Source organism: Ursus maritimus, unplaced genomic scaffold (genome assembly GCF_017311325.1).
Source record: "Ursus maritimus isolate PB19 unplaced genomic scaffold, ASM1731132v1 scaffold_35, whole genome shotgun sequence".
NCBI classification, from domain to species: Eukaryota; Metazoa; Chordata; class Mammalia; order Carnivora; family Ursidae; genus Ursus; species Ursus maritimus.
This window is the reverse complement of record NW_024426119.1, coordinates 20058700-20074490: the sequence shown is the minus strand read 5'-3', so window position 1 is coordinate 20074490 and position 15791 is coordinate 20058700. Positions and strand designations below refer to the sequence as shown.

At 39.1% G+C, this 15791-nt stretch overlaps 1 protein-coding gene across 1 annotated transcript; it reads right to left on the bottom strand.

Moving 5' to 3' along the window:
• Positions 1-830: 830 nt before the first annotated feature.
• Positions 831-12614, bottom strand: LOC103676844 (nascent polypeptide-associated complex subunit alpha-like). The gene is made up of 2 exons (XM_040620420.1): positions 12564-12614; positions 831-1294 (listed from the first exon to the last, which is right to left on the bottom strand). The coding sequence occupies exons 1-2, from the start codon at positions 12612-12614 to the stop codon at positions 938-940; spliced, it is 408 nt and encodes a 135-aa protein (XP_040476354.1). The 3' UTR covers positions 831-937.
• Between the last annotated feature and the right edge of the window lie 3177 nt (positions 12615-15791).

Below are 15791 nucleotides of genomic sequence, written 5' to 3'. Positions count from 1 at the left end.
ATTTATTCTTGCCTTGGAGTCTTTGCGTGTGCCTGGAATAGTAATTCTTGATTCCCCCTGACTGACTCCTTCTTCTCCCTCAGGTTCAGCTTGTGTCTGAATTTTGTAAAGCATTCTCTGACTCTTCCATAACTAATTGCTAATCACTCTGTAACAACCTCTGGTCATTTGTATCAGATGTAACATTCTGCTTTCTGTCTTTGATATATTCCTGACAGGCCTATGAGATCCTTGACGGCAGATCAATTTTGTTTATTGCTACATCCAGTTGAGATCACAGGGCCTCACACAAAGTGGACCTTTAATAAATATATTCTGAATGACTGAATAAATGGATGAAACTGGGAGGTGGCAGCAGATGTCCATGAGTCTCCCTAGGTCTGAGCCTGTGGCCTTGGTTCAGGTTTGAAATTGTGAATTCTGGAAATTGAAAACATTGATTTTGTGTGGTTTCCTCTTCACCTAGCATCTTGATTAAAGCCAGCACTTGAAATGGCCTATCCCAACATCAGCCTATTAGGAGAGTGATTATTATGAAGGTGAGTGCTTATGCTTTAACTCTTCAACTTGTAATTACACATCCCTTAACCCCCCAAAAAATACGTGAAGGGAAATATTCCTCTGCTGCTGGTTTCTGGAGCTGGCGGTGTTGGAAATGTCCACACAGTGAGTGTGTGAAGTGGGTTGAAGCCAAAAATCTTCAAGGGAACCCACAGAGAGCAACTGTTATGAGGTGTCATGACCTCTGATCTAAGCTTCAGGAAATCTGGCTCATTGTTCATGTTTCTGGACTCACAGTCAAATGTGAGTTGTGTGTGTGTGTGTTTTTTTCCAACAAGAAGCCATAACTTTATTAATGATAGAAACAGTACAAATTTCAAACCAAGCTGCAGTTATTCTTTTGAAACACCAAAAAAAAGTCCTCGTTTTCAGATGGTTACATTGTTAATTCCATAATAGTATTTACAATATCATTACTGTTGTTCTTCAGGGCTCGGACTGCCTTTGCTCTTGACACATTTGCTTGTGACATGACCAATTCTATGTCCTTAACCTCTACACCGGTTTCATCAACCTCTTCCTCTTCATTCTCCTCTTGTACAGTTGGAGTCTGTGTGTTTTCTTGAATGTTTGAGACAGCTTCACCTTGAACTTTGAATTTCTCAGCAGCTGCTAGTTGTGCTTGCTGAGATAAATCCTCGATCTTGGCTTCCCCAAAAACTATGTAGGTATCTGAAGCTGGGCTCTTGTAGACATCTGGTTTTGTGATGACAAAGAGGATATTCTTAGATTCCTAAATAGGCATGTGTTGTGAGTCTTCTGTATTTCTGCATCAATATTCAGTACGTTCTACCATACTACACGAGCTGCATTCTCAGAGCAGAGAGAACTAGTGGTGAAGATAACAGCATCTTTGGATCTTTGGGAGGAAGTTGTAGGGTAGGGAGTGAAGATTTCATGAGTTGGAAACGAGAAATAACTCTAGACCATATTGATCTCTTCATATTTCCTCTTAAAATGACAACCATTCATAGTTGGTTTTTTTCTTTCTTTCCAATACAAGATGGGAGTGTGTGTGTGGTAGTAGTGGACAACAGTGGACAATGAACTTAATCATGATCTAAGTTCAAGAACTTCAAATCAAGTTAGTTATCCTTTATTGTTACTCCCTAGATTTAGATGGTTGCCTTTAAATCCTGTATGTCAAATTCCATTGCTGTCTATCCCTTATATTTCCATTTCAATAGTCATTACACACGTGTAAGTCCCAGTGACTATGAGTCATCAGAATTATTGTAACAGCTTTTTCTCCAGGCTCCATGTCTCTAGGCTCTGCATCTTTAATCTACCATACACACTACAGCTCAAATAATCCTCATGAAGGTCTGTACTGACCTGGTCCCAAACCTTGAATGTTCTCCATGACCAATTTATCTTCAGGATAAATTTCAAGTGCTAATAATTTGTGATTCTCACAATCTGGCCTTAGTTTACCTTTGCAATATAACATCTTATTGTTCCTCTAGGCTTATCATACCTGTAACTGACCTTGTTGGGGGCACACACACCTTGTTGGAGGAGAAATCATATTATTTTCTCTAGTCGCTGTCTTCAGCAAGCTAAAGCTCTTTAAATGACAAGTTCATCAGGTTTCATGGCTTTTTGGTCAGTCTAGTTCTATAAAAGCCTCCTCTAGTGCAATTTTTAAATTCTAGTTTTATCTCCTCCCTTCCATTTAATAGGCTACATCTGTGTCCCAGAGATCTTCAGGATGGTAGGATATTGCTTGCTATTGCCCTCCTTTTTCCCTTCCTTCCCTGGTTCTAGATCCTTTGGTGTGTTAAGGAGGAGGAAGAAAGACAGGGGGAAGACCCTTTCTCTTTTGTGGCCTTAGTAATCTTCTTTCTGGGCTTGTCCCTGTTTCTCTATTGTCAACTTGTCGTCAGAGCTTTTTGTGTTTTCCTGACCAAATTGTGAGCTTCTGAGCTGCTCTACAGCCACATCCCTTCTTCATCTCCACACCCACTTTGTCCTTTTCCCCAACTCAAAGAGCTTCAGAAGACAAAACATCTAGACTAGATGTACCAATATACTTCTAATCACAAGAGAAAAGATCAGTTACCCTTATGTCCTAAGTAAATCTCTTGGAGGGCACCTCACTTGGCTCTGGGGGAGGACTGAACACCCCCTCCCCCTTTCATGAAGTGGAGAGGGGATGATAGTATGAGACTCTTGCCCTGGCAGATGACATACATTTTTGACATTTCCTCCACTCCCCTCACCCCCATCATTGTACATTCCTCTGCTTGTGTAGATTGGATGGAGAGTTGTCATGGGGTGATAGTTTTAGGGTAGATAAGGTAGCTTAGTTACCACTAAAAATCCTTAAAGAGGTGTCTGACCTTTCATGTGTTTTCAGAATGTGCTTGTTGTCAACTATTGGTCCTTAGCTTTAAGTTCTGGGAAACTAAGAAAAGTCTGACTAAGTGTTCTTGTAGATTCCTAAATAGGCATATTTAGTATAATAAAAATAATAGCTAGATTTTACTGTGCATTTAAAAGGCTTGGTATTGTACAAAATACTTTGCTGTATTACCCCACTTAATCCTCTTACAGCCTAATGGAGAGTGCATCATTAGTATCGTTCTCGTTTTATAGATGAAGCACTTCAGGTCTAAATAAGTTATATAACTTTTCTAAGGTCATACATGCAGGAAATGGCAGTACCAGAACAAACCTAGGTCTGTGTGATTTCTGTGCCCACACTCTTAACCTCTGTGATGTATTGTCTCCAAATATGCCGTGCGCTATGCCTTTATCCGTATTGTTGAAATTAGACTTTAGAGATTATCCAATTAGATATTTCCATCATGCAGATAAGACCTTTCACCTAGAGAGGATAGGTGAATTTGTCAAGGTCACACATCAGGACTTTCTCTCCTGAAATACTTCCTTTACTATCCTTTATATCCAAACCCTGTATGGCCTTCAATACCTAGCTCAAATCCCACTTCACCCCACCTCCCAAAGCCTTTCCTGTCCACCCCAGCCCTCAGTGGTCTCACGTTCCTCTGAAACTTAACACCATGTTCTGCTGGTATCACTTACTGGGCACTTCTGCATACACTGTCTTGGTGTTTCTTTAATTCCCATGTGACTAATTTTAAAAATTATTTCATGTGCACATGACTTTCTCCCTCATATAGATTGTAAGTACCGTGAGCAGTACTTTAAAAACTATTCTCTCAGGTTGCAGTTTGAGTTCAGTTTGTTGAAAATGTGTTGGGCGCCTAACAAGGTTGACACCGTGTACCTGAAGATGAATAAGAAATTCTCTAATCTTAAGGAACTTTCTGCTTTGTAAAGAACATAATTTAGGTGCATACATTGTTATTTTTAAAAGAACAAGTAATATAAATGCCAAAGCTATGAAAGGACAGAATAATATCTAGTTTGAGAGGATTTGGGAGGTTTCTTAGAGGAAGCAGATTAAAGATCAACCTTGAAGATGAAGATAGGTTTATGAGCATTGAAGGCCAAGGAAAAGCAAAGGGAAAGAAATAGTGCAGGNAAAGAGCTCACTATGGCCTCCATTGCACTGTGGAGACCCAGGAGAGGTTGACTACAGACTTACTTTGGCCAGTACAGTATTTCTTTTTCCAATTATAATCTGAATGTCTTTAGGTGGGTTATGCCTACTCTTACTCTCTGTGGTTTTCCAACAGACCTGCCTAGCCCCGAAGGCTTTTGAGTGAGAAGGTGGCAGGAGGATGCTGGTGAGATGGCTGGAGGGCCAATGTTATGTCAGGGTAGAGTTTTTCAAACAAACAAGTCACCGGGGGAGACTCAAGTTTTGGAGAGAAAGAGTAATGTGATTGAAACGGACTTTGAGATGGTGGATCTGGCAGTGGTGTGTGAGATTGATTGAGCATAAAGAAGTGGGGTTTAAGAAATCAACGTTCCCTGTGTTCCCTTGCAGTCTGTGGCACCAGGAGTTCTACCCTCCAACAGTTCTGTGGTCTGTGTCACAGTTTGGCCCTGTCCTGTGTTCCCTAATGTTTCCTGTTGTAGCATTCTTGACTCAAGCCCTGGAGGTCTGGGGTTGTGTCTTCTATCTTTTGTGTGTCACACCGTGCACTGACCCAGGACAGGCAGTGCATGGACAGTTGTTTGGAGGTTCAGTATTACTGCTCTGGAGGCGGCTGCGGTAGTGAGGGAGGGACATTAATTGATATGCTGTATCAATTTAAATTATTGAAGAAGTTCTCAAATACCTGAGCACAGAGTGTGCGTTCTAAAATGCTTTGTTTTGTTCTAGTCCCACGTAATGACCTTTTATGCTAAATAATCTTTCCTGTTCAAGATAAAATATCTTTCTTTTTCGAGTCTGATGTACATGATACGATCTGAATTATTCATGGTTGTTTTGGCTCATGTTGCATTTTGAAGTCTAATATGCAGAGACATTTTGACATAATGTGGTGCTAAACTCACTCATTAATACAATGGAGTTTTTCCCTAATTCAGTGGAAAGTTAAAACCTATAACCTCAAGTCCTGAAACTTCTATTGAATCTCAGGCAGACACCTTCTCACTTGAGTCCTTCACAAAATCAAACCTTCCCATTTCAGTGTTGTAATAAAGAATGAAGGCTCGAAGAACTGACTCAGTGGCATGTTGATCTTTGTAGGAAGACTGGACAGGACTCACAGGACAGCTTTCCCGTGTTATCTACCACACCATAAAACTAGAATGTGATGATGTTAAGAAAATGCTATAGACATGGATTGGTTTCTTCTATAAAAAGCCTCAAGTGTCATAGTGCTCACATAGCACCTGGTTTTGGAAACCAAATAAGAAGTGCAGGAACTGCTGTCGGGCCCAGGGGGTTTGTTCCAAACAGTTTTTATAACACTTTCTTTGGACAGGTCTCTCCAGGTTTATGTTCTTCACAAAATATGGGCAACCATGTTGTAACTTCCTGTTTCCCTCCATCCTAGAAGTATTTTTATTGTATCTGTAGACATTTTTGTGATTATAGAAACAATATGCTAATTGTAAAAACAAAACAACAGAGGTGAATGGGATAAAGTAAGCTTCCTATGATTCCTGTCCCCAGAGACAACCACTGCCAACTGTTCTGCTTTTTGACATCAGATCGGATAGGCAGCTAGATAAGTACGATTCTTGGTGCTTAAAGCAAAAGAGTAAATAATGGTGTTTCTGTAAGTCCAACTATGGCATATTCTTTAGTAATCATTGAGGCAATTTATTTCATGCTTGGATTTTATCTTGCTCTAAGGTCCAATGAATTCCACGATGGATGTTTCTTAACTCCATGACTGGGGGGGTGCCTGGGTGGCTCAGTTGATTAAGTGTCTTATGCTCAGGTCATGATCCCAGGGTCCTGGGATCAAGTCCCACATCAAGCTCCCTGCTTCACCCTCTCCCTCTCTGCCCCTTCCACCCCTTCTCTGCTCATGCACGTGTGCTCTCTCACTCTCTCTCATGCAAAAGTAAATAAATACAATTTTTAAAAAATCAACTCCATCTGTTAAACTCTTCTACGGTACAATTTAAATCTTGGTTGAGTTAACCTGGTGAATAACTTACTGGATCCTAGAGATTCTGGAAGTGGTTTCCCTGGGTAATTTAGGAAGTTGTCAAGATAAGGTCCCTCTGGAATAACAGAGTAATATGCCAAAAGTCCAGCTCAGAAAAGTCATTTTAAGATAATTATCCAACTTTATTAGATGAATCATGCAAATGTTTCAGTGGTCTACAGGTAGTTTGTAGCAGAGCTAGAAAAGACTCCCGTTCTCCTTTTACCCAGCTCTTTCCAATGTCTCTTCTGGCATCAATCCCTTTAATCCAGTGTAGTTCTGAAATCAGTTAAGTAAAAAACATTTGTGTAAGTCCTCTGTTGTATTGCTGAAAAACTACTACTATTTTGTTCATGGAATCAGCCAGTAAATGGACCTCTGGAACAATTAATTGCTTATGCAAACCATTTACTATCCGGAGCAGTGATATTCTTTTGAAAATTTATATTATGTTATGAGCTCTTTGGCTTTCATTTTAGAATAATTTTTGCTTTTTGAACAATTAAATCAAATCTGGAGATGGTTCTCATTGAAAAGCATCACCTCCAAACTCTATAAAGAAGACATGCCTTATACATTTTGATTGCCTCATAAAAGTATATTGACAAGTAAAAAAAAAAAAAGGAAGAAAGAAAGGAAAATAGCAAAGAAAATATTCCTCCATGATTTTAAATAGGTTTCATTTTCTAAATTTTTAAAATTTTTATTTATTTTTAATTCTAGTATAATTAACACACAGTGTTAGTTTCAGGTGTACAGTATAGTGATTCGACAATTCAGTACATTACTCAGTGCTCATCTGGGGGAGTGTGCTCTTAATCCCCTTCTCCTATTTCACCCATCCCCTAACCACCTCCCCTCTAGTAACCATGCTTGTTCTCATATTTAAGAACGTGTTTTTTTGCTTGCCTCTTTTTTTCTTTGTTTGTTTTGTTTTTTAAATTCCACATATGAGTGAAATGCTGTGGTATTTGTCTTTCTCTGGGTTACTGCACTTAGCATCAGATCCATCCACATTGTTGCAAATGGCAAGATTTCGTTCTTTTTTTATGGCTGAGTGATATTCTTTTGTATCTATCTATACCACATCTTCTTTATCCATTCATCTATAGATGGACACTTCAGTTGCTTCCATGTCTTGGCTATTGTAAATAATGCTGCGATAAATATAGGAGTGCATATATCTTTTTGAATTTGAGTTTTCACTTTCTTTTGGTAAATACCCAGTAATGGAGTTACTGGATTATATAGGGTAGCTCTATTTTCAACATTTTGAGGAACCTTCATATCATTTTCCACAGTGGCTGCACCAGTTTGCATTCCTACCAACAGTGCACAGGGGCTCCTTTTTCTCCACATCCTTGTCAACACTTGTTGTTTCTTGTGTTTTTGATCATAGCTTTTCTGACGCGGGTGAGATGATATCTCACTGTTGTTTTGACTTGCATTTCTCTGATGATGAGTGATGCTGAGCATCTTTTCATGTGTCTGTTGGCCACTTGTATTTCTTCTTTGGAGAAATGTCTGTTCATGTCCTCTGCCCATTTTTAATTGGATTAATTTTTATTAAAGGAATGTGTGGAAATAGCATTTATGTTAATGGTTATAGACCTTCTACGTAAATCAGGAACTTTGTTCTTGTAGCTCTTTAAAGTATACCTGTGACTTTTTCTAAGTAAATCCTGAATTTTTTTTAAATAAAAAAGATATATTCAGGTCATATAATCTGATGTATAAAGTATGACAAAATTTTTAAATTTCTTATGCTACGTGTGTGTGTGTGTGTAGTTTTTCTTCTACATTTGCCTTAAACAACACATTTTATCAAGGATGACTGGCATTTTTGCTTAAACCATGCAGTTACTCTACAAAACTCTGTGAAGTAAATAGGACACGTACTGTGCCCATTTTACAGATGGGAAGGTAACCCTTCAATATTGAATTGCTAGAAAGAGGTGAGGCTGGAACTAAAATTCAGCCTCCTCTGAGAGATTTTCCAGTGTTTTCCCTGCTACACTTTTTTTTTTTTTTTTTTTTTTTGCTTGTCTTTTTCAGTTTTGATACAGCCACCCAAGGAAATAACCAGGAGCAAAGCCAAGAACAAAAAGAGTTTGCAAATGTCATAATGAGAGCTCTGAATGAACAGCAATTTTACTCAGATCTGAGAATTAGAAAGCTGGCTGAAAAACTGTATTATGAAGATTGAAGAAACTAGATGGCAAATCAATATTCGTTCAGCGTGAACTTTCTTGGCCGATTACTTAAATTTCAAAGAAGTTAATTTGTGCTGCAGCAGCACCTTTGCAACTGTTTTCTGAAGAACTGAAGAAACAGCCTAATAAAGTTGGGACTGCATGTTTGGTTTTCCGAGAGAAATGTGGGCAGCGTTTCAGAGTATACCTGCAGGTCAGCATTTCGGTGACAGCAGGAAAGGGCTTTAGCTTCAGGGAGCTTCTGTGAGGTCAGTTGGGGGCTCTCCTGGGACCAAATCCTGATCTATGATTCGGATAACCCACTCTGCTCCTGAAATGAGATTTCTAACGGGAATTAACCACAGCTGCTGCTTCCTCTCTTGCAAAGCAAGCTGCTTTGCCATCCTTCCTTTACTGAATCATCACAAAAAAGGGTTTTGAGAATTTTCTGCTTATGACATTGCAGCAGACAATAGGCGAAATAAGATGTAGACAATTGCTCACTGCCCCCTCCCAGCACCAATGCTTCTCACTCTCCTTAGAGATTACTCAAGTGTGTTTTAGGATCACAATGGCTTAGCTTTAATGTTCATGAATAAAACAAGGAGCCTGTGAGTGAGAGTCTGAATTTGGAAGGTAATAAAGAAACATATCAAGAGAGAGAAGAAACTTGGGGCCCAATCGGAAGCAGAATATGAAAGAAGCAATCTTTCTTCTGTATAGCCCTGAGTAGTGTTGGCTCTGTCAGATGCATCACAGCTTTTAAGTCCCACTTCAGCGGAATCTAAGGAAAAGCAAGGAATAAGCCCACCCTTGAAGGGCTGCATTAACTGCTCTAAGCCAGTTGGAGACATTCTGTGTGTGTTTGTGTGTGTGCAAATTTACAACTAATTGGTTTTGTTTGTTTTGCTCTCTGAAGGGGGAAAAGTGATACTTAAGTGTTTCTGTTCTTTTGAGTCTCAGAGTAGCCAGGCCAGTTGGAGCGATTGCTGCTTGCCCAAGTTTCCATGGGTAAGGGAGTGTTAGAATTGAAAATCGTGTCCAAATCTGTGCCAGTGTACCCCATCCTTACCCCATTGTCAAAGTGGTCATTTTAAATATCTGAAAATTAAAAAGTTTCCTCTTATACTGGGATCATAACTTCTGATTTGAAGACATTTGAAATGAAATCCATGTAAATTTTGAAGAAGTTTTGCTCAGCCATCCATCACTTTCAGCCACTTTCAGCCACTTTCAGCCAGATTAGCATGAATGAGAAATAACGTAGCTTGTCTCTTTAGAAGATCGGTAGGGGCTGCCAACTTCTTCATCTTCTTCCCTGGTCACAGTTTAATTATCTAGCAGTGGGCATCTGACCCAAGCCCCCAAACGGAGCTTTTAGCCACCCGACTGGAACTTCTACAGTCAGTTTCCTCTGGTCATGGAAATCATGAATTTTGAAAGTTGATTTTGTCACTTGCAATCAGAGTTCTTTTTTTTTTTTTTTAAAGATTTTATTTATTTATTTGACAGAGATAGAGACGGCCAGCGAGAGAGGGAACACAAGCAGGGGGAGTGGGAGAGGAAGAAGCAGGCTCATAGTGGAGGAGCCTGATGTGGGGCTCGATCCCACAACGCCGGGATCACGCCCTGAGCTGAAGGCAGGCGCTTAACCGCTGTGCCACCCAGGCGCCCCGCAATCAGAGTTCTGATCGGTACATTCATTTGTTTAGAGAATATTCAGAAGGCTTATGTTCTCAAAAATCTTTCAGTGGCTTCCAGTAAGATTATTATTCCTGCATTCATTACATAAAATTACAAAGGACCCTGTTAAAATACAAATATTATTGAGAAGGACTGTACGTCACGCTTCTAACCTCTGTGATCTCTTTAACACTTCTTATTTTTCTGTTATCAACTCAGCAACCTCTCTGAGTCTTGATAGAAGAGTTAGCACTGGTCAATTTTGAAGGGAAAGAAAGGCCAGAAACAAACACAGGAGGTAGGGATAAGACACCTTTGGTGTGAAGATGCCCAGAATGTGCATAATGGTGGGAAGTTAACCTCTGTAAAAGGATATAAATAGTACGTAGCTCTAAGGGTTATATGAAGATAAATTGGGATAATGCATTTTAAGGTATTGAATATGGTGCCTAGTTCTTATTTTATGTTCAGCAAATGTCAGCTATTACTATCATAATAAAGTACTAAAATATTTAACATAATTGAATATGTTTTTAATTTATGAACTACTTCAAAATCTTCCATTATCTCATAGCTATTTTATTTTTATTATGCAGTTTTGTATAAAAATATGGTATTCAGATTTGCAAGTCTGGAAATTATTTTTTTCTGTAGTACTTTTGTGTATAATAGTTTTGTATATACCTAAGGTTATCATATTATAATTCATTATTCCTGTGACCCAGCGTCATTACTTCTGTGTTAGTTCATGTGTTTGTGTACAATTAATTTTATAATACGTCAGAGATATTGTATGTGTCTTGACAGGGAATCAGAATTACTCATATTGACAAGCCTTGAAGATTTGTATGGCCCTTCGACAAAAGACATGTCAACACTTTTTCACATTTCTACACTTTTCCACCATGTGATGATATAACAGAGTTAATTGAGGCATAATTTATATTTGTTGAAAGTGGATTTGGTGATAGTGGACCACTCTTTTCCTAAAATTTTGTCCAATCAATATGTCCAAGAAATAGTTTTGGTGGAGAGGTGAGTGTAACATTCTTGAGATCCTGATTTATGTGTCAGTATGATCTTTACAAAGGTGATTAAGCATTAAATAGTTTAGACAATCTGTTCTCTACTGCTGATGATATTACCTTTTTTTTTTTTTTTTTTTTTTAGTGAACAGTGCTAGTTCTCTTTTCTCATTAACCCAGAGAATATGGTAGAGCTATGTATCTATCGCATCTTAGAAAACCTGTATTATAGGATAAGATGTAATGGAGAACCAGCAATGGACTTGTTTTAAACTTAAAATGACACAAATTTATTATCTTACAATAGGTGAATGCTGGCCTTAGAAAAGGGCAAGGCAGATGATGGTATATCTGGGTTGCAGGCCGTAACTTTGGGAGACTCAAAAATGAGGAATTTGTTTCTTTTCACTTCTGACATCAAATATTGTTGCTGTTTGCTTTGAAATACTTCCCTTGGTATCAGTCGTAGTCTGCAAGGACTGACCAGTAGAGCATATTTCTCAGTTTTTTGGGTGGAGTCAAGCAAAACTCTTAAAAGATAACTGTCTTTTCCCCATGAGATTCAGAAGTTTAATTTTCTTAAACCAAAAAGAGAGAACCAGATGCCAGTTCAACTCTATTATATGCCCTTTCATAGAGCTGTTGGTAAAGCAATTAAATGCATAAATGACAGAAATGATAGATACTGGTTCTATTATTGCTATTTCATGCAGACAGAGTATATTTCCCCAAGATTAGATTTTTATGACAAGATTTTTTTTTTTTTTTAGTCATAATACAGAACTGTTATTTGTCAAAGAAGTTATATTTGTTTTTGGCTGTTGGTGAAATCTCAGAGGAAAAATTTCCAGCTCCATTTTACTTTTAAGAAGTACATAAACCTGAAGAGTAAGTTTTTTTCTTTCAAAATAGGTTTTGTTTTGACTTTGAAAGACTCAGACTTCCACAGAGCATTATAATGTTTGGAATAAGCATATGAAATATTTCAGGGTATTAGTATTTATCTTTTTTTACAGTTCTGGGCAAAAATTCCTAGGGCAAGTCTGAGGATAGACTTATTTCACTTTCTACCTACTGTTTGCAGTTTTCCAAGTTGCCTGTGTGCCGAGGTCTGGGGGAAATGCTTCAGGTCCTGGGCACAGCCAGGTCCATCCAGGTGTGTACAAGACTAGTCGAGATCCTCATTGTTGTTACAGTGGTTAACACAAGAGATGCACAGAGTGCTTCGGACTGGAAGGGATTGTCCAAATCAACTATAAAAATGACAATCCTGTCATTTTTCAAATGGGAAACTGAGGCACAGGGAGACCTGTCAGCATCATCTGATCCGCTGGTGTCAGCACGTTGATCCAGGCAGACCGACTCTCCATTTAGTTATTTCCCAGGATCCTTTCTTACTTCGCTCTTGATCTGCCTCTGCTGCGGTCCATCCCGGCTGGCCCCTAATCTTGACCTGGCTGCTGTTTTAGCTTCCATCCTGTCCTCTGGCTGTGTTAACTGGGTAAGATTTCCCCACTAGGAATCTTGGCATTCTCTCAGTGGTTTGGACTTAGACTTACTTGTCCAGAGGTTTTAGTTCTTGGAGACCTTGTGAAGGACTCCTTCTCCATCTGTCGGCCTTTGCTACCCCTGCGGCTGCTGCTTCACACCACCCAGCTGATTCAGGTACGACTTTCTGTCAAGCACGGTGCTTGGCACTTCACAAAGCAAGTTCATGTACTCCGCACAACAGCTCTTTAAGGTGGGTAATGTATCACCTTGCAGTTGAGAAATCAAATCACGTCCACATCATCTATAGGGATAAGTGCAAACTGAGATTAAAACCCAGCAATGTCCAAATCCCATTCTCTTTCCATGACACACCTCAGCTCCAGTCTGAAATGCTTAAAGCTCAGATTTTGAGTAAGTTGCACGGCTTGGGGGATACTAGCTCCCATTAATCTGCTCTGTAAAGCATCTTTAACTATGTACTAACTCAGGAGCCTTCTCTGTGCAGGCTTGTCTGATGGTAGGACTTCCCAGCTTTCTGATCTTAGAGCTCCGTTTCCCATACTCTGCCTTGTTAATATGTTCTGGATGTGGGAATGGCAACAGTTTCATGTCACTCTTTTGGCTGAAACAGTAACATCCTAATTGAAACTCCAGCTGAAAACAGACCTTCCAAATGGCAAGATCTTAGAATGCCCTGATACGTTGATGTAATATTATTGAACATTTCCACCTGCTTTCTCCTACCTCCCACTTCTGCAATTTAAGGGACAAATTCCTTTTTTAGCCATTTCACATTCACCATCACGAAGGCGTCATGGTCAGAAAGGGTCTGTAGTAGGATTGATTCCAACAGCTGCCGAAGGACATCACTGCCTCAGCCAGTTGTATTTACCTAGTTTGCCCTGCCTTGTTGCAGCTCCTTAGATATAAAGATACTTAGAAGGCCCTCATGTGACAGCCCTACATTCAGTATTTCCTGGCAGGATACATCACTGCAGGAATGGAAAGGAGGGGAAAATATTCATTGAGTGCTTATTATGTGCATGAAAATATGTTAGAAATGTTCCATGTATTACCTCAGTTGATCCCCCACTATAAGTGTATAATATATGGAATTTATTCTCATTTTAAAGAGACATTGTATGTCTTGCTTGAGGTCACAATATTAGAAATGGATACTATTGGTGTTTGAATCTAGGTGACACTGACTTTATGTATTACCAGGCTGCCCCTAATACTCCAGAAGCCTGAGGGCTCAGGCCCCCATCATCCTATCTATTAGTCTCACCCTATGTGGGTTAGACAGGGGCCCTGGCTTCAGAAATCCTAGCAATAATCTTCACTAATCTTTGAAATTTTTATCTCCATTTATCAAAGAATTTACATTCTTACATAGAGACTAAATTATAAATCTATAGGGGCGCCTGGGTGGCTCAGTCGTTAAGCGTCTGTCTTTGGCTCAGGGCGTGATCCCAGGGTCCTGGGATCGAGCCTCATATCAGGCTCCCTACTCTGGGAGCCTGCTTCTTCCACTCTCATTCCCCCTGCCTGTGTTCCCTCTCTCGCTGGCTGTCTCTCTCTCTCTCTGTCAAATAAAATCTTTTTTAAAAAAATTATTAATCTATAGTTTTCATTGTCCTACCCCACTCAGTGACTAGACAGTTTTCAGTGAATAATAATACTCCTTGTTGCAGTGTGCCTGTGGTGGGTATGGGAGGGTGATGCTTTTTCTGCCTTGGCAAAGACCCAGCACGTCCTTCCACCTGGTGGTTTGATGAAAAACCAAGGTAATATTTGTTTTATCTGTGTGTTGAGTCCCTAACAGAGAAAAATCCAGCTGACTCAAGTAGCTGACTAATTCTTTTTCTGGACTGATAGCTGCAAACCTAAACTTGAAAAGATAGTGAATCCATTCCTAACCATCGTACACTCACTTGTGCGCTCTTCCTTTCTCACTCCCTCCTTGTCTCTCCTGCTTTCATCTCCTCCGGCTAGCTCTACCCAATCAGAGACACCCTAGCCCCACACATGGCCAGTATGCACTGACTCTTCTTTTTAGAAGACATTCCTTCCTATAATGCTGAAGAGAGATTATTTATTTTATTTTATTTTTATAATTCAGGTCACCTTTCTAAACTTGAATTTCTGTTTTTCTGAAAAACAAAGAGATTAATCTGGAAATATTTTAGGATTCAATATGTTTGTCAATCTAGTTAAAATGAATGAATCTTAATGAGCATTTTTTAATTTATCCTGCTTAAGGTTTCTGGAAGGGGTCTTACCTGCCACACCACAGTGACTTTCTCTGTCCCGCGCTGTGAGGCAGAGATTTGTTGCCATTTCTCTCAGGTTATCAGTACAGAGCCTCCTTCTTTCCACTTCCTCCCCACGGACATCCCATTCTCTCTACAGTTCTCTTATTTGTTTCTCAGTCACCCACCAGTTCTCTCTGCCTCTGCCTTAAGGGGCTTACCAGAGGCAGGGGTATCTGTCCCTGAATTTCCCCTGACTCCCCAACTAAGACTGGTCCTCTCTATACTTGTTATAGATTTCCTCAGACCACATTCAATTCAACAAATGTCTGTCTAGTGTCGGTCATGTGCAAGCCTATGATGGTTGCTATGTTTCCATTCTAGGAATACAACCTCACCAAGGAACAAGTTTTATGGAAAGAAAAACCTGGAGTCCCTTTTTGAAAGACTTTTGTATTTTTCTCAATATTCAAATAAAAATTATTTAAAAAATAAGATTTTTCTATAATTATAAGAATCTTGATCAGAAAAAAATATATATGGCATGTTACTTACATAGTTAAAGGTTTCCAAAAGGGAGAAATAATATACTTATCTACTGGGTTCTGTATCTTATACAGTTTTCAAAAGTATCCATGTCCTACTCCTGAGGTTTAGAATTTTAAAAACCTTCACTTTGTGTCTAAGGAATTTGTTGAGTTATGGGAAAAAATGGGATTAGATCATTGAGGTTACTTATAAATTATGAAAGTATTTATTAATATATTTTATGCTTATTTAAATAACAGTAAAGGCAGCCTATTAGAGAAAGTCAGTAATAGTTTATATATCTTAAATTAGTAGTAAGGGGTAATATACCATTCCTTGCTCAAAGAAACTCATTTTAGGATTTTGCTCCAAGTTTTAATGAGATGCTTATTAATTTATTTAGTGTTTTTTTGTATTATGTGGGCTCATCCTCACAAATTGGTATTTGTTCCAAAAGAAATTGGAGTGAAAACGTTGACTCGTGCCTTTTAGGTCCCCACAGTGATTGCAAAAACA

Coding starts and splice junctions, on each gene's coding strand:
- LOC103676844 (XM_040620420.1), bottom strand. CDS start 12,614: ATGGAGAAGGAGTCCTTCACAAGGTCTCCAAGAACTAAAACCTCTGGA. Junction 1,295..12,563: donor GAACTAAAACCTCTGGACAA/GTAAGTCTAAGT, acceptor ATGCCTATTTAG/GAATCTAAGAATATCCTCTT.